Consider the following 23847-nt stretch of genomic DNA (forward strand, 5'->3'; position numbering starts at 1 on the left):
TTTGGTATAATACTGAGATTTCACTACCATCAATTGTTACATATGCTATGTCTTTTATTGCAGATATTAATTTTGGAAAGTTACACAAAAGTCAAAAGTCCAAACATCAAGGTCAGTTCGTCAAAAGGGAAAAGAAAATTTTGTAATTAAACAAGTGGTTAACTGACCAAAGAACAAGGTCACCAGTCTATTTTATGGCATCTTAAAGCAAAGGTGGTCCAAATACAGACACTTCTGTTAGTCTAGCAAGTGTAGGAAGGTGGAGAAAGAAAACTAGACTCGCATCATAGTACATTGTACATGGACAATGTTAACATTTAAATATGTATACAGTGTTGATTTAGAGGTTCTGTCTTTATTTATTTATTGTCAAATAACTATTCCTTTGATCTAATTTCTTTACAATTCCTGTTTTTTATCATGATAAATTGTTATTATCTTTTGTCACTGGGAAACCACTTATTATTCACATGACTTGGTTAGAGCTGTTACATCTCAAACACTGCCTATTGTCTTCTATTAATTGTGTTCATTACCTTATTATTTATGTATGAAATAATATTTTTGGTGATTAAATATTGAATAATTTATCAATGAAATATTTTCCTCCCCACCGAATCTTGTTTACTTATGTGTCACGTTTATTATATAACTTGGTGCAGAGATGTCCACCATTCTTATGTAATTAACTTTATAATATTTTATATTTGAAAAAATAAAGTATTTCATGATAAACAGGAAAACTCAACTTAAGTGCTTTTGATTGTCATTTTGATGAAAGAAAATTCAACATTGTTCCGTGTCAACGATGTGGGTAAAACATGCTGAAATGGATTCACTTTCTATAAGGGTTAATCCACATGGTCCTACTTCCAAAAGTAATCATTTCTTTAACTCCAAATTGAAGGTCTACCAAGTTTGTTCAAATAAATGACATTGACCCACTTTCAAGGTCACAGGGGTTAAATATATTTAAATCTTCAAATGCCTTCTCTATTATATATGGAACCAGGTACTGATATCTGGTCAATAAGTATGCTGGACTAAAGGGCCATTAAATTTGATTAAATAAATACTTTTGATTGACCTTTGCTTACTTTCATGATCACAAGGGTCAAAATGTTACAATGTTGAGACGACTTCTCAATAACTGAAAGGTCCAGGGTACTGATGTAAGGCCAGTTTTATAAAGGCTACCAAGTTTGTTCCAATGAATGACCTTGGCCTTTTTGAAGGCAACAGAGGGTAGATTTATTAAAATCTTTAAATGACTTTTCAATAACCAAGTGCCCCATAAAGATGATATTGGGCCAATATAATGCTTCGATGAAGACTTTGAGGTTAAGTTTGTTCAAATGAAGGACATTGACCCACTTGTAAGTCATAGGTGTCAAATGTGTTCATAACTTTTTCTTTTCAACCAATAATAGGTCGTGGGTCATGCTATTGTATTGAAACATGCTTTGGAATAGAACTTAAACTTCGGAACAGATGAGCAAATCGGGCATCTTGAGGCTCTTGTCTGAATTAAACATGATTAACATACTTGTCAACACATGTTGTTAAGGGGGAAGAAGAGAGATGCTGGGGAAAACCCACTGGATAGTTTCCTTTACTGCATCTTTTTGACAATATGCAAAGTTTGGTTGCGAGGTATTCAAGTATATACCTTATGGTGTCTGTGAGAAAACAATGCCCTTCTCTCAGCTGTCTTGTTTATTTTTGTACCATACCGTATTTAATATAGACCTTACAGTATCAGGACTTTGGACCCTACCACCTTCATTTCACTTTTAGATCAACTGGTGTATTTTAAAAAGAAATATTGGCTTTTTGATCGGGTATGAACAAGTATTGCTGGTGTTGTGCACCTCTAATTGATTTTGTTTTTTTTTTCGGAACATTTTCTTCATGTTGGTAATGTCGTTAGGAAATAAGTTATCATAACACAAGCGGTAGAAGATTTGAGTGTGACGTGATTTTGTCTGATGAAGGTGACCGTGTAGTCATTGAAACGTCACATTCAGATCTACTATCTGTGTTCTAACTGACAACTTATCCATAGTATTGTTTCCTCGTCAATAAAATAAGACTTCAAGATTGCAAACAACACAAACTACTGCAAGATTTGAAATTAGATATTCACAGAGTTTCTTAATTTTATGGAAATTACTGATCCCTTACTGCTATGGAGGGAAGGAAACGTTTTGATTGTGTTCCTGCCATTTCATCCCTTTCACTTTACATGTACTTTCATTTCCACTTTTGAATTCTCTACACATACATGTATACAACTGTATTGTGACAGGTAGTTGTATTATAATGATATGCAGGTCAAGCTTTGATTTCGCTATGGTCATTTTTTCACAGTTAAGGCTGTTTTAAGAATTTTAGTTGGAATTGTCACAAAAAGGACTAAAATTAGAGAGGCTTGCTTAACACCAGTGGGATTTTTAACACCTCTAAACAGTGTTAGTAACAGTTTTGTAAAAAAAAAAAAAACCCAAAATTCTTGTGCTTTCCTGTCATTCCAACACATCTGATTTGTTTAAAGTTAAGAAACTAGTTTAACCTTAATCAAGATGATCACCTTATAATGGGCATGGTTTCTGAACATTTTAGAATCTTTATAAAAACGAATAAATAATTAAGGATCCCCATTTTTTTTTCTTCAATACTATCGACTTTGAAATATTTTAACGATTCACTCATATTAAGGGTGAGATTTTGATCAACTTCACTTTCAATGTGATCTGCTGTCCGAAGGCAAACTGTCCAATACTTTTGGGTTTCTCTCAACATGATAAGGTTTTTGAGACTTAAATGGAATAATTTGGCTTGGATGTCTGTTTCACTGTGACTTGTGTTGGTGTATATTGTTAACATAAGGAGGGTATGTTGTCTGATGTCTCATTTACATACAGGACCCAGGTGTGTGATGTGTACATACAGGTTTGTGTTACTGATGTATGTGATTTTATGAAATAAATAAAATAGATTCTGAAGTTTTTCACTCTGTGTATATCAGTTACAGATTATGGAAACACATATTGATTTTCTGAACATGCCAGTTTATCAATGATTAAAGGCAGACATTGATGTTTTACGAGACAGCGGATATAAATATGTGATAACAAAAGTCCTTTTATAGCTAGTTGACAGTGTTTGATATATGATGTTAATAAATGTACACAACCAATCATATGATTATTTGATGAGAGTACTGGAAATTCTGGTGATCCAAACATATTCCCCTTCCTGGTAACGTCTCGTGTCATTGTGATTGATCAAATACAATGTGGTAACTTAAATATCGATATGGACAGACAATGTCAATATTTTCCAGAACCATCAGTTCTGTTTACTGACGCCATTGGCGGTTCTAGGGGTCAACAGAACACAAACCGATTTCACAAATTCTCATGTGCATTAATACCAATTATAACATTAATACCAATTATAACATTAATACGCCTTTACGTTATTTCGGGTAATTACCTAAGCATGGATTAGATCATGTTCTGTATAGATACAGTGCTGAGAAAGGAAGATTTAGTATTAGTAAAACAATGTAACAATATGGCAGAAAGGCGGCCATCTTAGAGATTGAAAGTTGAAGTTTATTGTCGCTGTATTGAAAGGTAATGGAGTAATATTTTCTCGAACATTATGTGTACGTTCCCAATGCTCCGAAATTGTAAACATTCAGTTTTGAGTCAGATTAGTGAAGCTAAATAGCCAACAAACAGCCATCTTGAGTTTTTGAAAATTGAAAATTATTATCGCTAACTTTTGAGAAGCACTGGAAGGATAGTTCTCTTTAATGTATATGTACCTGATAGTCCCTAGTTGTATCAGGTTAATTTTGAGAGTGATCACTGAAACAGCATGGCCAACAGGCGGTCATCTTGAATTAGGATAGTTGAAGTTTGTTGTCGTTATTTCTCAGAAAGTTCTCATTATTCATGTGAAGGATACCGCTGTTATCAAATGATGAAGGGAACATGAGGACGAAGGGAACATGAGGATGAAGGGAACATGAGGAAGAAGGGAACATGAGGACGAAGGGAACATGAGGACGAAGGGAAAACAGAAATAAATTTACATTGCCTAAACCAATAAAGATGATCAAATGGTGCGGAACACCTCTGGGACCTCATGTCACCAATATGTTCAGTAAATTTATCCTTGAACAAAATTTTCACTGCAAGATTTTTCAGGGTTTTTAAAGCTTGTTAACCTTTATCATCATGATAATATTATCCACCAATAATTAGATTGAATCCTATATCGTGGTACTATCTATCTGTGGTACTATCCGTTGTCCTTTTCGTGGTACTGTCTATCTGTGGTGCTATCTATCTGTGGTACTATCTATCTGTGGTACTATCTATCTGTGGTATTATTTATCTGTGGTACTTTCTATCCATGGTACTATCTATCCGTGGTACTATCTATTTGTGGTAATATCTATTCATGGTGCTATCTATCTCTGGTACTATCTATCTGTGGTAATATCTATCCATGGTACTATCTACCTGTGGTACTATCTATCTGTGGTACTATCTATCTGTGGTACATGTGGTACAATCTATCTGTGGTACTATCTATCTGTGGTACATGTGGTACAATCTATCTGTGGTGCTATTCATGGTACTATCTATCTGTGTTACTATCTATCTGTGGTGCTATCTATCTGTGGTACTATCTATCGGTGGTACTATCTATCTGTGGTAATATCTATCCGTGGTACTATCTATCTGTATTACTATCTATCTGTGGTGCTATCTATCTGTGGTACTATCTATCGGTGGTACTATCTATCCGTGGTACTATCTATTTGTGGTACTATCTATTTGTGGTACTATCTATCTGTGTTACTATCTATTTGTGGTACTATCTATCTGTGTTACTATCTATTTGTGGTACTATCTATTTGTGGTACTATCTATCTGTGGTACATGTGTTACTATCTATCTGTGGTGCTATATATCCGTGGTACTATCTATCCGTGGTACTATCTATCTGTGGTAATATCTATCTGTGTTACTATCTATTTGTGGTACTATCTATTTGTGGTACTATCTATCTGTGGTACTATCTATTTGTGTTACTATCTATCTGTGGTAATATCTATCTGTGGTAATATCTATCCATGGTACTATCTATCCGTGGTACTATCTATTTGTGGTACTATCTATTTGTGGTACTATCTATTTGTGTTACTATCTATTTGTGGTACTATCTATTTGTGGTACTATCTATCTGTGGTACTATCTATCCGTGGTACTATCTATCTGTGGTACTATCTATCTGTGGTAATATCTATCTGTGGTAATATCTATCCATGGTACTATCTACCTGTGGTGCTATCTATCCGTGGTACTATCTATCTGTGGTAATATCTATCCATGGTACTATCTATCCGTGGTACTATCTATCTGTGTTACTATCTATCTGTGGTACTATCTATTTGTGGTACTATCTATTTGTGTTACTATCTATTTGTGGTACTATCTATCTGTGTTACTATCTATTTGTGGTACTATCTATTTGTGGTACTATCTATCTGTGGTAATATCTATCTGTGTTACTATCTATTTGTGGTACTATCTATTTGTGGTACTATATATCTGTGGTACTATCTATCCGTGGTACTATCTATCCGTGGTACTATCTATCCGTGGTACTATCTATCTGTGGTACTATCTATCTGTGGTAATATCTATCTGTGGTAATATCTATCTGTGTGGTACTATCTACCTGTGGTGCTATCTATCCGTGGTACTATCTATCTGTGGTAATATCTATCCATGGTACTATCTATCCGTGGTACTATCTATCTGTGTTACTATCTATCTGTGGTGCTATCTATCCGTGGTACTATCTATCCGTGGTACTATCTATCTGTGTTAGTATCTATCTGTATTACTATCTATCTGTGGTACTATCTATCTGTGGTATTATCTATCCGTGGTACTATCTATCTGTGGTACTATCTATCTGTGGTACTATCTATTTGTGGTACTATCTATCCGTGGTACTATCTATCTGTGGTACTATCTATCTGTGGTGCTATCTATCTGTGGTACTATCTATCTGTGTTACTATCTATCTGTGGTACTATCTATCTGTGGTGCTATCTATCTGTGGTACTATCTATCTGTGTTACTATCTATCTGTGGTACTATCTATCTGTGGTGCTATCTATCTGTGGTAATATCTATCTGTGTTACTATCTATCTGTGGTGCTATCTATCTGTGGTACTATCTATCTGTGGTGCTATCTATCTGTGGTACTATCTATCTGTGGTACTATCTATCCGTGGTAATATCTATCCGTGGTACTATCTATCTGTGGTGCTATCTATCTGTGGTACTATCTATCTGTGGTACTATCTATCCGTGGTACTATCTATCTGTTGTACTATCCGTTGTCCTTTTCGTGGTACTATCTATCCGTGGTATTTTTTGTGGTTCTATCGTTTAATGTCGGTGCTGTGTGAAAACATACTCCTTCCAAAAATAAACCTAACTGTAATATATAGATGTGTGACAATAGAACAAAATTAATTGGACCGTGAGCTGTAGATAGTATGTTTGAAACAATGGATGAACTCGTTGGAACATAGTAATACTTATTGACGTAAAGTGCTGATACCATGTGAACAATTAGTGGAATATATATTGCTCATTTTAGTATTCTTTTACAAAATTGCGTGGTTACCAATTAGCGTGTTCATATACAATTATGACCGTTCCTGTTGAAATCAGCAAACGTGCTGTAAATAAATAATTTCAACAAAGCAGATAAGCAGACGACTGGACCGTGTTTCCCTGTAGATGTGACCCCATTGATCACCGTCTACAGTGTACTGTTACACTGTTACATGTAGTAACTTCTGTCTATTCCTCAGTGAGAGGTTCCCTGTAGATGTGACCCCATTGATCACCGTCTACAGTGTACTGTTACACTGTTACATGTAGTAACTTCTGTCTATTCCTCAGTGAGAGGTTCCCTGTAGATGTGACCCCATTGATCACCGTCTATAGTGTACTGTTACACTGTTACATGTAGTAACTTCTGTCTATTCCTCAGTGAGAGGTTCCCTGTAGATGTGACCCCATTGATCACCGTCTACAGTGTACTGTTACATGTAGTAACTTCTGTCTATTCCTCAGTGAGAGGTTCCCTGTAGACGTGACCCCATTGATCACCGTCTACAGTGTACTGTTACACTGTTACATGTAGTAACTTCTGTCTGTTCCTCAGTGAGAGGTTCCCTGTAGACGTGACCCCATTGATCACCGTCTACAGTGTGTTACACTGTTACATGTAGTAACTTCTGTCTATTCCTCAGTGAGATGTTCCCTGTACATGTGACCCCATTGATCACCGTCTACAGTGTTACACTGTTACATGTAGTAACTTCTGTCTGTCCCTCAGTGAGAGGTTCCCTGTAGACGTGACCCCATTGATCACCGTCTACAGTGTACTGTTACATGTAGTAACTTCTGTCTATTCCTCAGTGAGAGGTTCCCTGTAGATGTGACCCCATTGATCACCGTCTACAGTGTACTGTTACACTGTTACATGTAGTAACTTCTGTCTGTCCCTCAGTGAGAGGTTCCCTGTAGATGTGACCCCATTGATCACCGTCTACAGTGTACTGTTACATGTAGTAACTTCTGTCTGTTCCTCAGTGAGAGGTTCCCTGTAGACGTGATCCCATTGATCACCGTCTACAGTGTACTGTTACACTGTTACATGTAGTAACTTCTGTCTATTCCTCAGTGAGATGTTCCCTGTACATGTGACCCCATTGATCACCGTCTACAGTGTTACACTGTTACATGTAGTAACTTCTGTTGGGTATAAGTCCCAGGTGCTCAACCTATGTTATATTTACTATTAACATAAGTTGTTGTTGTTGTTGTTGTCGTCGATGATGTTGTTGTTTGAGGTAGAATTACTAATAATAATCACAAAGTTTAGCGAACCACAAACTAGAAGTTATCGGGGTTGAAACATTAAACAATAGATTCCTGGTCTAAGTAGCTTTGGTTTAATGCAGAACAGACACAATCTAATATTGGTATCATTACATTCTGATTTTAAAGAATTTATTTTTTACAACCATCAAAGGCGAATGTTAATCAATTTGCTCAAGTCCATGTCTATTTTACTGTGTTTTGGGCGTGAAAATTCAGAAAGTCTTTAAATATAACTTCTATCGTCCTTAGAGATGTTATCTTTTATACAGTTGTAAGGTTGTGAAATATTAACATTATCAATAATTAAAACCTATAGTTATTATCAGTGAATGATATGTGTTGACGTGTGTCCTGTTCAGTTTCATTCATTTCTGTAGTAATTCAGTATTATATCTGAAACGTCCAAGACATTCAGTTGCTTTACAAACTGCTCTTTACACTGATACGATCAATTTATCCCTCCTCTTTTTCCGAACTTTTTTCTTTTTCCTCGGCTTTGAATACTTGTCGGGTGATTTAATAAAACTGATAATGTCTTGTATAACAACTATTAGAGCGAGTGAGAGTAAAATTAATGCGCCAGTATATCCGACAAGAGAAGCAGAGGTTCGAGAGTCAGAAGCACTCGTCTTTTTACGAACAGTTGATGACAAGGCTGATTTTTTTACACTGAGTTGTTCTTTTGTTTTCTCCATCTCTTGTTTCACAGCCACCATTGTCAGGTTAGTCGATTTCTTCCGTGGCAAGCGTCTACAAGGACATTTCTGGCCTCGTCTACAAGATGACGGCTCCACGATCGTCTTGATTGGCATCGTTGAAGATGTAGCAAAGCATTTAGGGTTTAGGGTGGATGATTGAATACTTGGTGAGACGGATGTCTCTGTAGTTGTTGGTGAGACGGATGTCTCTGTAGTTGTTGGTGAGACGGATGTCTCTGTAGTTGTTGGTGAGACGGATGCATCAGTAGTTGTTGGTGAGATGGATGTGTCTGTATTTGTTGGTGAGGCTGATGTATCTGCAGTTGTTGGTGAGAAAGATGGCTCTATAGATGTTGGTGAGATGGATGTGTCTGTATTTGTTGGTGAGGCTGATGTATCTGCAGTTGTTGGTGAGAAAGATGGCTCTATAGATGTTGGTGAGTCGGATGTATCTGTATTTGTTGGTGAGAAAGATGGCTCTACAGATGTTGGTGAGATGGATGTGTCTGTATTTGTTGGTGAGAAAGATGGCTCTACAGATGTCGGTGAGATGGATGTGTCTGTATTTGTTGGTGAGAAAGATGGCTCTACAGATGTAAGTGAGATGGATGTGTCTGTATTTGTTGGTGAGGCTGATGTATCTGCAATTGTTGGTGAGAAAGATGGCTCTACAGATGTTGGTGAGGCTGATGTATCTGTAGTTGTTGGTGAGAGAATGTGTCTGTATTTGTTGGATGGCTCTACAGATGTTGGTGAGATGGATGTGTCTGTATTTGTTGGTGAGGCTGATGTATCTGCAATTGTTGGTGAGAAAGATGGCTCTACAGATGTTGGTGAGTCGGATGTATCTGTAGTTGTTGGTGAGAAAGATGGCTCTACATATGTTGGTGAGATGGATGTGTCTGTATTTGTTGGTGAGAAAGATGGCTCTACAGATGTCGGTGAGATGGATTTGTCTGTATTTGTTGGTGAGAAAGATGGCTCTACAGATGTTGGTAAGTCGGATGTATCTGTAGTTGTTGGTGAGACGGATGTATCAGTAGTTGTTGGTGAGACGGATGTCTCAGTAGTTGTTGGTGAGACGGATGTCTCTATAGTTGTTGCTGAGACGGATGCATCAGTAGTTGTTGGTGAGACGGATGTATCAGTAGTTGTTAGTGACACGGATGTCTCTGTAGTTGTTGGTGAGACGGATGTCCATGAAGTTGTTGATAAGACGGATGTTTCTGTGGTTGTTTGTGAGACGAATGTCTCTGAAGTTGTTGGTAAGACTGATGTCTCTGTTGTTGTTGGTGGGACGGATGAGTCTGTAGTTGTCGATGAGACCGATGTCTCTATAGTTGATGGTGAGACGGATGTGTCTTTATTTGTTGGTGAGACGGATGTATCGGTGGTTGTTGTTGAGATGGATGTGTCTGTAATTGTTGGTGAGACGATGATGTATCTGTAGTTGTTGGTGAGACGGATTTGTTGTGAGTAGATAGTTGTTGTGAGTTGGATGTCTCTGTAGTTGTTGATGAGACGGAGGTTTCTGTAGTTGTTGGTGAGACGGATGTATCGGTGGTTGTTGGTGAGACGGATGCATCTGTGGTTGTTGGTGAGGCGGATGTCTCTGTAGTTGTTGGTGAGACGGATGTCTCTGTAGTTGTTGGTGAGACGGATGTCTCTGAAGTTGTTGATAAGATGGATGTTTCTGTGGTTGTTGGTGAGACGGATGTATCTGTGGTTGTTGGTGAGACGGATGTCTCTGTAGTTGTTGGTGAGACGGATGTCTCTGAAGTTGTTGATAAGATGGATGTTTCTGTGGTTGTTGGTGAGACGGATGTCTCCGTGGTTGTTTGTGAGACGACTGTCTCTGAAGTTGTTGATAAGACGGATGTTTCTGTGGTTGTTGGTGAGACGGAGGTGTCTGTATTTGTTGGTGAGACGAATGTCTCTGTAGTTGTTGGAAAGACGGATGTATCTGTGGTTGTTGGTGAGAGCGATGTATTTGTAGTTGTTTGTAAGACGGATGTCTCTGAAGTTGTTGATAAGACGGATGTCTCTGTGGTTGTTTGTGAGACGAATGTCTCTGTGGTTGTTGGTGAGACTGATGTCTCTGTAGTTGTTGGTGAGACGGATGTCTCTTTAGTTGTTGGTGAGACGGATGTATCTGTGGTTGTTGGTGAGACGGATGTATCTGTAGTTGTTGGTGAGACTGATGTCTCTTTAGTTGTTGGTGAGACAGATGTTGTTGGTGAGAGTTGGATAATGTCTCTGTGGTTGTTGGTGAGACAGATGTATCTGTATATGTTTGTGAGACGGATGTATCTGTGGTTGTTGGTGAGAGCGATATTTTTGTAGTTGTTGATGAGACGGATGTATCTGTGGTTGATGGTGAGACGGATGTGTCTGTAGTTGTTGGTGAGACGGATGTATCTGTGGTTGTTGTTGAGACGAATGTATCTGTGGTTGTTGGTGAGACGGATGTGTCTGTAGTTGTTGGTGAGACGGAAGTATCAGTAGTTGTTGGTGAGACGGATGTCTCTGTAGTTGTTGGTGAGACGGATGTCTCTGAAGTTGTTGATAAGATGGATGTTTCTGTGGTTGTTGGTGAGACGGATGTCTCCGTGGTTGTTTGTGAGACGAATGTCTCTGTGGTTGTTGGTGAGACAGATGTATCTGTATATGTTTGTGAGACGGATGTATCTGTGGTTGTTTGTGTGACGGATGTATCTGTGGTTGTTTGTGAAAGCGATGTATTTGTAGTTGTTGATGAGACGGATGTATCTGTGGTTGTCTCTTGTAGTTGTTGATGATCGGATGTTTCTGTGGTTGTTGGTGAGACGGATGTATCTGTATATGTTTGTTTGACGGATGTATCTGTGGTTGTTGGTGAGATGGATGTGTCTGTAGTTGTTGGTGAGTCGTTTGTATCTGTAGTTGTTGGTGAGACGGATGTTATCTGAGACGGATGTTTCTGTAGTTGTTGGTGAGACGGATGTGAGACGGATGTATCTGTGGTTGTTGGTGAGACGGAGGTCTCTGTAGTTGTTTGTGATACTGATGTATCTGTGGTTGATGGTGAGACGGATGTGTCTGCAGTTGTTGTTGAGACGGATGTATCTGTGGTTGTTGGTGAGAAGGATGTCTCTGGAGTTGTTAATGAGACTGATGTATCTGTAGTTGTTGGTGAGACCGATGGCTCTATAGTTGTTGGTGAGACGGATGTATCTGTACTTGTTTGTGAGACGGATGTCTCTGTAGTTTTTGTTGTGAGACTGTAGTTGATGTGAGACGGATGTCTGTATGTTGTTGTTGGTGAGACGGATGTATCTGTAGTTGTTGGTGAGACGGATGTCTCTGTAGTTGTTGGTGAGACGGATGTCTCTGTAGTTGTTGGTGAGACGGATGTATCAGTAGTTGTTGGTGAGACGGATGTCTCTGTAGTTGTTGGTGAGACGGATGTCTCTGTAGTTGTTGGTGAGACGGATGTCTCTATAGTTGCTGATGAAACGGATGTTTCCGTGCTCGTTGGTGAGACGGATGTCTCTGTAGTTGTTTGTTTGTAGTTGTTGGTGAGACGGATGTGTTCTGTAGTTGTTGATGAGACGGATGTCTCTATAGTTGTTAGTGAGATGGATGTATCTGTGGTTGTTTGTGAGACGGATGTATCTGTGATTGATGGTGAGACGGATGTCTCTATAGTTGTTGCTGAGACAGATGCATCAGTAGTTGTTGGTGAGACGGATGTATCAGTAGTTGTTGGTGACACGGATGTCTCTGTAGTTGTTGGTGAGACGGATGAGTTGTTGGTGATTTGCAGTTGTTGGTGAGACGGATGTATATGTAGTTGTTGATGAGACGGATGTGTCTGTAGTTGTTGGTGAGACGGATGTATCTGTAGTTGATGGTGAGACGGATGTGTCTGTGGTTGTTGGTGAGACGGATGTGTCTGTGGTTGTTGGTGAGACGGATGTATATGTAGTTGTTGATGAGACGGATGTGTCTGTAGTTGTTGGTGAGACGGATGTATCTGTAGTTGTTGGCGAGACGGATGTGTCTGTAGTTGTTCGTAAGACGGATGTATCTGTGATTGTTGGTGAGACGGATGTATCTGAAGCATTTGGTGTGGCAGATGAATCGGTAAATGTTACTGCGACGTCTGTATTTGTGGTTGCTACTGTGTCATATGTATCTGTGGCTGTTTGGGAAACGGATATATCTGTAGTTGTTGGTGAGACGGATGTATCTGTGGTTGTTGGTGAGACGGATGTATCTGTGGTTGTTGGTGAGACGGATATATCTGTAGTTGTTGGTGAGACAGATGTGTGTGTGGTTGTTGGTGAGACGGATGTACCTGTAGTTGTTGGAGAGATGGATGTGTCTGTGGTTGTTGGTGAGACGGATGGATCTGTAGTTGTTGGAGAGACGGATGTGTCTGTGGTTGTTTGTGAGACGGATTTATCTGTAGTTGTTGGTGAGACGGATGCATATGTAGTTGTTGGTTGATAATAGTTGTTGGTGAGACAGATGTGTCTGTGGTTGTTGGTGAGACGGATGTACCTGTAGTTGTTGGAGAGATGGATGTGTCTGTGGTTGTTGGTGAGACGGATGTGTCTGTAGTTGTTGGTGAGACGGATGTATCTGTGGTTGTTGGTGAGACGGATATATCTGTAGTTGTTGGTGAGACAGATGTGTCTGTGGTTGTTGGTGAGACGGATGTACCTGTAGTTGTTGGAGAGATGGATGTGTCTGTGGTTGTTGGTGAGACGGATGTGTCTGTAGTTGTTGGTGAGACGGATGTATCTATGGTTGTTTGTGAGACGGATGTGTCTGTGGTTGTTTGTGACACGGATGTATCTGTGGTTGTTGGTGAGACGGATGTATCTGTAGTTGTTGCTGAAACGGATGTATCTGTTGTTGTTGGTGAGTCGGATGTCTCTGTATTTGTATCTATAGTTGGAAATGTAGCAAAAGTGTCTGCAATTGTAGGAGAGAGTAACGTTTCGGCAGGTTTTACTGAAATAAATGTATACTTAGTTGTTGGTGTGACGTTGATATCAGTAGTTTTTGGTGAAACATGTGTATCAGTAGATATTTTTGAAACGTTGGTGTCAATAGTTGTTGATGAGACGGATGTTTTTGCAATTGTTGTTGAGACGGAAGTTTCTGTAGTTGTTGATGAGACTGATGTTTCTGTTGTTGTTGGTGGGACGGATGAGTCTGCAGGTGTCGGTGAGACCGATGTCTCTATAATTGATGGTGAGACGGATGCATATGTAGTTGTTGGTGAGACGGATGTGTCTGTAGTTGTTGGTGAGACGGATTTGTCTGTAGTTGTTGGTGAGACGGATGTGTCTGTAGTTGTTGGTGAGACAGATGTATCTGTGATTGTTGGTGAGACGGATGTATCTGAAGCATTCGGTGTGGCAGATGAATCGGTAAATGTTACTGCGACGTCTGTATTTGTGGTTGCTACTGTGTCATATGTATCTGTGGCTGTTTGGGAAACGGATATATCTGTAGTTGTTGGTGAGACGGATGTATCTGTGGTTGTTGGTGAGACGGATGTATCTGTGGTTGTTGGTGAGACGGATATATCTGTAGTTGTTGGCGAGACGGATGTATATGTAGTTGTTGGTGAGACGGATGTGTCTGTAGTTGTTGGTGAGACGGATGTGTCTGTGGTTGTTGGTGAGACGGATGTATCTGTAGTTGTTGGTGAGACGGATGTACCTGTAGTTGTTGGTGAGACGGATGTGTCTGTGGTTGTTGGTGAGACGGATGTGTCTGTAGTTGTTGATGAGACGGATGTATCTGTGGTTGTTGGTGAGACGGATGTGTCTGTGGTTGTTGGTGAGACGGATGTGTCTGTAGTTGTTGATGAGACGGATGTGTCTGTGGTTGTTGGTGAGACGGATGTACCTGTAGTTGTTGGTGAGACGGATGGATCTGTAGTTGTTGGTGAGACGGTTGTATCTGTAGTTTTCAATGTAGCATGTGTTTCAGTATTTGTTGTTGTCGTTCGTTGTGTTATAGCATGTTTGACGGTGTTACCAAGTTGAGTGTTTGTTGTAGCTGGCTCTAACGATTTTAAATCAGTCAATATTTTTTGTTTTTCATTTTCCTGAAATATGGATCTATGTTGTTCTAACTTCATGCTTTCTGTGTGTGTTTCTGATATATACTTAGCTGTCGTTTGTATGGCTGTTAGCCCTCTGCTTATTGAAGTTTCTGAAATATGAAATGTAAATAAATAAATTCGTGCTTTGTTTTAATATCCTTGTATCCAGCAACTATAGATCAAACTATAGACATCAAAGCATCGTGAACATATCAAATAGATTTCTATCAAACATATAACACAGCGTTCAGTTGTCCACCGTACAAAATTCATAAGAAATAAACTTTTGTCCTCGCAAAACTGAAAATATTTAAAAAAGAAATTTACTGATTCACAAAAAAACAGGTTATTTTCTTAAAATCAGAAAACAAAATATTTCGATAACAAGAGGCGCACGTGCGTTAATGGTCACCTACGTCATAATGCGTCTTGTAACATGTCATAGAAATGACTTTGTTTAAAAAAGTCATATAACTTTATCCATATTATACACATAATGCAAATGTAAATTGTGTATACATTAACTGTTGTTCTTTGCTAAGGATCCTAACTAAGTTTGAATTAAAAGAAATTACATTCAAGATTTGAATTTTCCTACGGTATATAAAATCGTTCCAGGAAGTTGGACACCGTTGAAATTTCAGTCAATCTGAACCATTTTTTAGCACCGCCCATTAGCCCTTGGGGGTCAGTCAAGGTCAATATGTGCATCTAATCAAATTATCAGGTTATACCAATATAATAATCTAACCACATTTGAACTATTTCTAAAGAAAATAAATAAATTATGCTTAAAACATTATTTTCCTACAGAGAATAAAGTAATTTACAATCTTTCTAAAGCATCGTAAGATACTGCCATCCAAGAAGAGTACTTGAGAGTACTCAACCATACCTGAGATTTAACAAGAATATTTTTTGAAATTTCAGTCCGTTTGACCCATTTTTGGCCCCGCCCAACAGCCCCTAGAGATCAGCCGAGGTCAATATAAGCCTAACGTTAAATGATAGTCTTAAACTAATTCTAACCAGGTTAACTATTTCCAACAGAAAATAAACAAATAATGTTAAAAGACATAATTTTCCTATATAAACTATAGTAAACATTACCCCCTTTTAAGGTAAAAATGGGGTCATGAAATTCACACTTTTTGCAAAGCATCTGAAGGCCTTTCCATCCATAAAGAGTACTTGATTCTACAGTACCTTGGATTTCAGGAGAAAGTTTTTTTTTAATTTTCACACAATTTGACACTGTTTTGTCCCACCCCTCAAGCCCGCGGGGTTGGGGACAATATAATTTACAAGTTTTGTTTTTCTTAAGCCATGGAAGGTATCTTTTTAATTTCCTTGAAATCGGTTCTTGAAATTTTCAGAAGAAGTCGAAAATGTTTAAAGTTTACAACAAACTATGGACGACGCCGAACAAAATGCGATCACATTAGGCAAACCTGAGACTTTGTTCATTAAATGGAAATTTTCGGATATTTTTTCAGATTAAGGTACTCATTATACAAGAAGAGAGAAGAAATGTCACTTGTTAATAAAAAAACGTTGATATAGCTGACATGACTGTTTGATATCTTACTCCGATGGTATAAACTTGTAAATATTGATTCTCACTAAAGTGTGAACAGTTGATGTGATAAATATTAAGTAAATCTAGCGCGTACACCAAACATTACCAAATCAATACACAAAATTAAACACTTTAAAACCATCAATTTTCGTGGGGCATTTATTTTCATTGATTTCTTGGTACTCTTAATTCACGACAACAACAAGAAAATACCAACATGTAAACATGATTATAATCCAAACTCAAATTCAATAGAACTAGGGAAAATATGAACCATAGAAACAAAGCACGGATTGAGAACACGACAAACAAAGTATAAGTACAGAAGGAGAATGTGACAAAGTGTTCTGGAAGAGTAAGCGTCTTCTGCTTTGTCTATGCCACTCGCCATGTAAACCTTGATCAATCCAAGAAAGTAATGCCACGTGTAATCAAGTATCCAAAAAACAAACAAACAAACAAAAAACGAAAATGGAGCACTTGTAAAATTTTACAGTATATTAATTTTACGTTTTCAATAGTGATGTCACGCTACCGTTAATGCGCTGTTACTTTAATACTTATATAATCCAAAATAGAACGTTTGGAATTTGTTCATTTTGCTGTATGATTTCTCATTATTTAAACAAATGCCAATGTCTTAAATAATTCATTATCATATGTCTTCACCCTGAAAATCTCTATGATTGACATGATCCGCAGCGATTTCTTGATAAACATCAGTGTGACCTCACGAGACATCAAGTCCATTTCTTATGACCGATTTACAATAACGTATTGAGGTATGACGCTTACCCGGTTTTGTATCCAGGACTGACTCTGAGTTTGCCTTTAACTGGGTATGACTTGCGGTATATATCCTAGAATATGCCACATTTCCACTCAATGAGGGCGTGGTTCGTATTGTATAACTTTTGTCCACAGATGTTTGAAAGCTAGAATAGATTCCCGATGATACAAACAGAGTATTGCTTTCCGTTGAAGAATCTGGGGATGTTGAAGTCCTGCTGGGTACAGGATCAGACATACTGTACAAGGGGTAATGTGGCAACGTCTTAATGTTAGACGATATCATGCTGTCTTCTGTTTTAGTCACTGCCACACCACCGACGGAAATTGGAGTGGTTTGACTTTCGAAATCACTGTCATATACTGTAAATGTAGTATGACCTGTTGTGTAAGTGTCTGGTGTCACAGATGTACTGGCCAAGGTTTCGGAGTCTTCACTGGTACTTTGGTCTGAAATTAACCAACATACATTAAAGTCACAAAGCTATAATACTTCTTGATATTCAAAAGGAAATTTTAAATTAAATTCAATGCAGTGAATGAAAACAAACAGCCAAACCGCTAAAATATTGTACAAAAGACGCACACGTAAATAGCACCTTTTGATAATTAGATACGGTAGACCCAAACAATGAATCAAACTGCATCATACAGCTGTTTTGTTCTTCTAGGACTATTACACAGGAAATATTCATATTTCTGAATAACTAACGAAGAAATAAAAAAAATAACAGGTGCCCCACACGCCTTTCATATATTATATTTTTCATTTCTGTCAGTGATATTTCAAATGGATGTAAAAGAAAAAAAAGAATTTTACAGGAATTTATTAATTTGATCTGTCGGCGAGTGACTTATCAAATAATTTGAGAATTATTAAGAACCAGAATCTATATGGATTTCTCTTTAGGAATGGTTTGACACGGACGGTACTTTTTACTACCGAGGCAATCATGTGACGTCATCCAGTTGTGACGTCACAATAACGTTGTGTATTACGGTATTTTAAGACATGGCTATATGACATGACAAAACAGTTATGTTGTAACACATGACTTGAGCTCTACATATTAACGACAATTTTTATGAGATAAAGGAGTCTGGTATTCATATTATGTTGTCAATATATATGAAGAAATTCATACAAAATACAAATAAATTATGATTTATGAAAATGTCATACTTACACAAACAGAAAATTTATCTGTGATCTTAAACTGGTGGACTATACTAGACGCTAAAGAGATTTTAAAAGTTATTGAATATTAGGAACAAATAGAAAGAAAAAATAAATATACAGCAAAATACAAATTATAGTGAAAGAGCGATGATGGAAGAAATCTCAGGTACAAAAAAAAGTTGTATTCAATGATAGGAATAAATATAACTCGGTAACTGACTATTCGTTTTTATTTTCTTTTGTTTTATTTATTCATTTATTTATTCGTTTTGTTTTTCGTTCTGGTTTGAAGAATTTGCAACAACTGAAGTACCATAAAGGCTTTGTTTGAAATCAATCTATCCAATAAATAGTCCACCCGCAGTGTCTACCATATATTGTTGCTGGTTGACTAACCCTACACTACAGGACAGTTTAAATCCAGTACGATATGGACTATACACATGTACTAAACGTTCTGTTACAATGTTGATATGAGATAGATCACATTTATCGATCCATGGGGACGGTGCACATCCTCATTAAATATTCATATTTCTCCCGATGTTTTTGATTTCTTCAGTCGCCTCATAGGTTTCAAAATTTAGGCCCTTAGCACCACTGACGAATCCTAGGGGACGAAACAGCTGTATGCTACAGTTTAACTCATTGTTTGACTCCGAGATGTTGAAAGATGCTTTTAAATTAAGCATTTGTTGCACATTAAGAAGCAGATATGGTTAATTTTGCGATTCAAAACATGTTTTGTATGATAGTTGCTACCTTGTCAGTATGCTGTAATAGGTTGAATCCCGTGGTTCTGTTACGCAGTTGCACGGATTCACTGAATGCATTTTGCATTGACTAACTCTTATATAACGTTTGAAGTCTTGCTTATACAACTCTAAGTTGTCGCACCAATTTGAACACAAAACAAACTTTATCAAACATTTCCCAAACAAAAACTACGAAAAACCATTATTGTTCGTAGCTTAGGGATATTGAAAGTATGACAGCCAACTATTTTGTTCTGGCGATGATCTTTAAACATTAAGATAAATGAAAAATATTTTTGATAGATATATAACAAAGAATATGAAGTATTCAAAAAATAAAGATCACATTGGAACTGCTGTTATAATGGATAATGCCTTACTTCCGGTCTAATGTTAGTGTCATATTCTTAACATTTTTACTAAAAAAATATTAAAACTCAAAACCCGAAAAAATTTCACTACAAAATATAGTATTATGTATGTGTAAGGATGCAAAGTAATATGTTTTTAAAAAGGGTGATAAAAATGGGGAAATTTGTTTAAATTGTGTAAATATTTCACATGAAAGTAGGTCAGTAATTACATTTGTACTTACCAGTCATTTTGTTAAAGTTAAATCCTTCAATATATATGACAATAAGTAAGATGGGTAGGAACACTTTGAGAGAACATTCAGACCGTCTGTATCCGTCCATTCCTTCCTAATGTAGATCGAAAATCAACCAATTAACCCATCATATTGTGATACAATGTACAATCATATGTAAAATAGTGTTACATAATGTATAATTGATGGCCTGATTGTTGAGGCATATCACACTCCGATAATTCATCATTCCTAGGTTGATGAGTATAAACATACATTAAAACAATCGATTGAAATTGAAAAGATAGCATAAGTGTTATATCTATCATACCTCAAGCATGAAACATTTTCAAACAAATGAAACGATTTTTGTCAATAACTATAAAACATCCACCATTAGCGGTAATAATCACGACAAGGCTTCATTTATTTATATCCTTAAATAGGCTTCGTGTTATAAGTCTCGATGTTAACACAATGTGAATCTGGAAATTACGACAGATGTTTGTGTTCTTTGCAATATGTTATCGGGGTGGGTGATCATTTTAAAAATATCGAACATAAATTAATATTTTTCCATATTCGTTTAATTTTTGTTCTTTAATTTACCATCATGAAAATGACAATTTTGTATACATTTTTGGCTTCTCTGATTGAAACAATTATGTTCTACAGCAGGTCTGACGTTATTGATTTCTTACGATTTTAACTACGGTTTGTTCAGGTTTTCTGTCCTTAAGTCACAGTGATAAGAGAAATGCATATACCAAGATGTGAAAAATATTTTTTCATTTTTTTTAATGTCTCCAAGTGAGACCTTCGTCTTCATTTTTGCTCGCCTTTTCTGTATCTCAATAGTTTGGAAATATTCAAGTATTCAAATAGACAGTAATACCAAAGACAAGAAATAGTGGCAATGTTTCGCTCCTTGTCTAATGTGTGGAAGGTTAAAGTCGTTGTAGAGGATAAGTCTTATCAAATTGGCATCCATCCTTTCAGAGGCACCTGTTTTAAAGAGTATTGGTTGAAACGCTTTCAATCTATGTCTACAATCTAAACCCTACACCAATGACACATACAAGAACAGCTTACAGTAAAACATTACGAATTAGGTCCTGTAAAGTGAAGTATTAAAACCACATACTTCACACAAATGTTTAGTCCTTATTCTAGACAGTAAGGGTATGGATTTTGAAACCTGCATGCAGGCGGCGACTGAGGAAATGAAACAAAATAAAATTCTAGTAAGGGAGGTGTACAGTCCACATAATTTAATAAATGTCTTAATTTCCATTTGTTTGTTAATTTCAAAAGAACGCACATGTGAAGTACGCGTTAAGTACGTGTGAAGTAAGCTTTAATTATAACGCTATTTAAACACGGCATGTAAGTTACGGCAAAAACTCAAGAAAATACCAACATTTCAACTTAATCATAATCCAAACTCAAATTCCTTAAACAAGGGTAAGATATGAACAAAAGAAAGATTTACACGGAGACTCCTGAAAAAGTATAAGTATAAAAACAATGAGACCAGGTGTTCCGGAAGAGAGCAAATCGCAGTGACCAAACGTTCACCAACAGTGTCTAGAACCTGCTACCTCAACGATTGAAAAAAGGACAAGCAACTGAATAGCACCATGGATTCTAACTCATCCTCATTGTAAGCTTTATTTTGTGGTAGAAAATTGCAATACATCTCGAGGTTTACATTTAACTTTTAAACAAGCACGGAGTAAGTCGAACACACGTAACTAAGATATCGTTGATCTCTAACAATGAAAAGGAAATGGAGTGATATTTACTGCTCCACGCTGTAACCACATAGACCACCAAGTATACCAGGCTCACAATTTACATAGGCTCGCGCTACTTTGTACAAATAATTAACGGACCATATTCATTATTCTAGGTATCCATTTCACAGATATTTGATTACCTAACATGGAACATTCATTTCTTCGTGTCGTCAACATGGCAGGTTTGGATAATTAATTGGGAGTATTGAATTCACGCCGTTATTGTCGATGTTTAGATATGCTTTGTCGCGACTCTTTGTTCTTGTTTGGCATCGCGATTGCATACATTACAATATGAATAAATGACAGTTTGGCTTGTCATGTTATCATAAAATGCTTTTTAGGCGATGAAATTAAACCACCACAGCCACTTATAGCAATAACTCCGATACAGAAAATAATATCCTGGTGTGTGTGTTGCACATATTTTCTGTCTGATGGTGAAAACAATATCAAAGTGTACATATTGTAAATCCCTCACGTGATGATAAAAACAAATGATAAATTAATTCATCCAAGTGTGGTAAATAGCTCACCCACTAAATCGGTTCATTGAACACAAAAATAGATTGTGATGATTAGGGATTCCACATTCTTTTCAATTGTAAATACAAAATGATTGTCATATGAAAATTCGACATAAATATTGATTAGATATAACATTTACAGTTTAAATTCATTTCGTTATCGATAAAGGATTTTTTATAAACTCGGAATATTTTATTTCTTTTATTTGTTTTCTATACATTACTCATTTCCCCAGTGGTCACGTCATGGTTCGATTTCAAAATAAGGCAATGATGCATACTGAAGCGTTTCCACTTTTAAATCGATAGATGTGGGGAAAGAATACTATAACAATGCACAATGATCAATGATACAGATATCATACTTAATCGTGTGTAACGCAACATGCAACCTTTTCCAAGCCATTGCCCTTGTTCCGATAACATGAAACATGTCAGCGTCAGGGTATACAATTTTAATGTGAAAATACAACCATGATATCAAATATTAAATCACTCATGTTTTCGGGGGAATTGATTTTCGTGGTTTACAAAAAAATTCGTGGATAAGTCTAGCTTAATGGTAATTCTGCTTGTACTTGTTTAACAGTTAGTGGAGATATGAATTAAGAGTAATCAAGAAATAGTGATGTTACGGTTGACTTGCGCTTTAATTCGCCATTATATTGATCCACGTCACTTCAATCATAATTTTTATTCCCTTTTGAAATTAAACAATAGTATAAGACAGAAGTTGATTTTGTTAATATATATAAGTAAACAGAATTAATAATTCCGTGTACTTCCGGTAGAATCTACACGAGGATCCGTGGATGGTGGTCGCTACTCATTGACCACGTCTCATGTCTTTTTACTTCTTTCTATTTCTTCACTTACTTGTTTTTTTATTTCACTTTTATTCTTTTCTTCTCCTTGTGCCAGGAGATTACACATATCATACAGGTAAATATAGCAGTGTCGGTAATAATATGCAATGTAACCTATCCAATATGTTATGGTCTATGGAGTCCGAATACTAACCGCTAACTGTCAGGGCCTGGGGGATAAAAATAAACGTAAAGATGTTTTTGCATATTTAAGAAGTATGAACTTTAACATTTATTGTATACAGGATACACATTTTACTGTTGACATAGAAAATATAATTAGAACAGAATGGGGATACACCTGTTATTTTAGCTTTTTCAACTGCCATTCTAGGGGGGTAGCAATCCTACTCAATAATAATTTTGAAGTAAAGGTAATGAAAGAAAAGAAAAGTACAGATGGAAATTTTTTAGCACTGACATTATAATAGAAGATAAGAAAGTTTCACTTATTACCATATATGGACCAAACTCGGATACACCTGCTTTTTACGATCAAATTGTAGATAGTATCCTTGATTTCGGTAATGATTCATTTATCATTTGTGGTGATTTCAGTTTGGTTCTGAACCCTGAGTTAGATTGTTTTAATTATAGACAAGTTAATAACCCTAAGGCAACAGAAAAGGTTATTGAAATAATAAATGAATTGGGGCTTATTGATATATGTAGAGAACAACATCCAGACAGTAAAAGATACACATGGAGAAGAACAAATCCAATAAAACAGGCAAGACTAGATTATTTTATAGTTTCTGAAGACCTTTTATCGTGTGTAGAAAAGACCAATATTGACCCAGGCTATCGAACTGATCACTCCTCTCCATGTATAACATTAAAATTTAATGAGTTTAAGAGAGGCAAAGGACTATGGAAATTTAACAATTCATTACTTCATGATTTAGAATATCTGAAATTAATAAACAAACATATACTAGATGTTAAAACTCAGTATGCTGTATATAAC

At 36.9% G+C, this 23847-nt stretch overlaps 2 protein-coding genes across 2 annotated transcripts; both read right to left on the reverse strand.

Moving 5' to 3' along the window:
- Positions 1-8429: 8429 nt before the first annotated feature.
- LOC132552908 (uncharacterized) lies at positions 8430-8807 on the reverse strand. The gene has a single exon (XM_060217108.1). The coding sequence runs from the start codon at positions 8805-8807 to the stop codon at positions 8430-8432; it is 378 nt and encodes a 125-aa protein (XP_060073091.1).
- Positions 8808-9676: 869 nt separating this feature from the next.
- LOC132552897 (uncharacterized) lies at positions 9677-12798 on the reverse strand. Its single transcript, XM_060217094.1, has 5 exons — positions 12163-12798; positions 11212-11953; positions 10352-10548; positions 9750-10025; positions 9677-9703 (listed from the first exon to the last, which is right to left on the reverse strand). The coding sequence occupies exons 1-5, from the start codon at positions 12796-12798 to the stop codon at positions 9677-9679; spliced, it is 1878 nt and encodes a 625-aa protein (XP_060073077.1).
- Positions 12799-23847: the final 11049 nt, after the last annotated feature.

Source organism: Ylistrum balloti, unplaced genomic scaffold (assembly GCF_031769215.1).
Source record: "Ylistrum balloti isolate Yb309-2 unplaced genomic scaffold, AGI_CSIRO_Ybal_v1 Utg370286, whole genome shotgun sequence".
In the NCBI taxonomy this organism is placed as follows: domain Eukaryota; kingdom Metazoa; phylum Mollusca; class Bivalvia; order Pectinida; family Pectinidae; genus Ylistrum; species Ylistrum balloti.

Coding starts and splice junctions, on each gene's coding strand:
- LOC132552908 (XM_060217108.1), bottom strand. CDS start 8,807: ATGCCAATCAAGACGATCGTGGAGCCGTCATCTTGTAGACGAGGCCAG.
- LOC132552897 (XM_060217094.1), bottom strand. CDS start 12,798: ATGCTTCAGATACATCCGTCTCACCAACAATCACAGATACATCCGTCT. Junction 11,954..12,162: donor CAGCAACTATAGAGACATCC/GTCTCACCAACA, acceptor CATCAACTACAG/TCTCACAACAAAAACTACAG. Junction 10,549..11,211: donor CAACAACTACAGAGACATCC/GTCTCACCAACA, acceptor CAACAACTTCAG/AGACAGTCGTCTCACAAACA.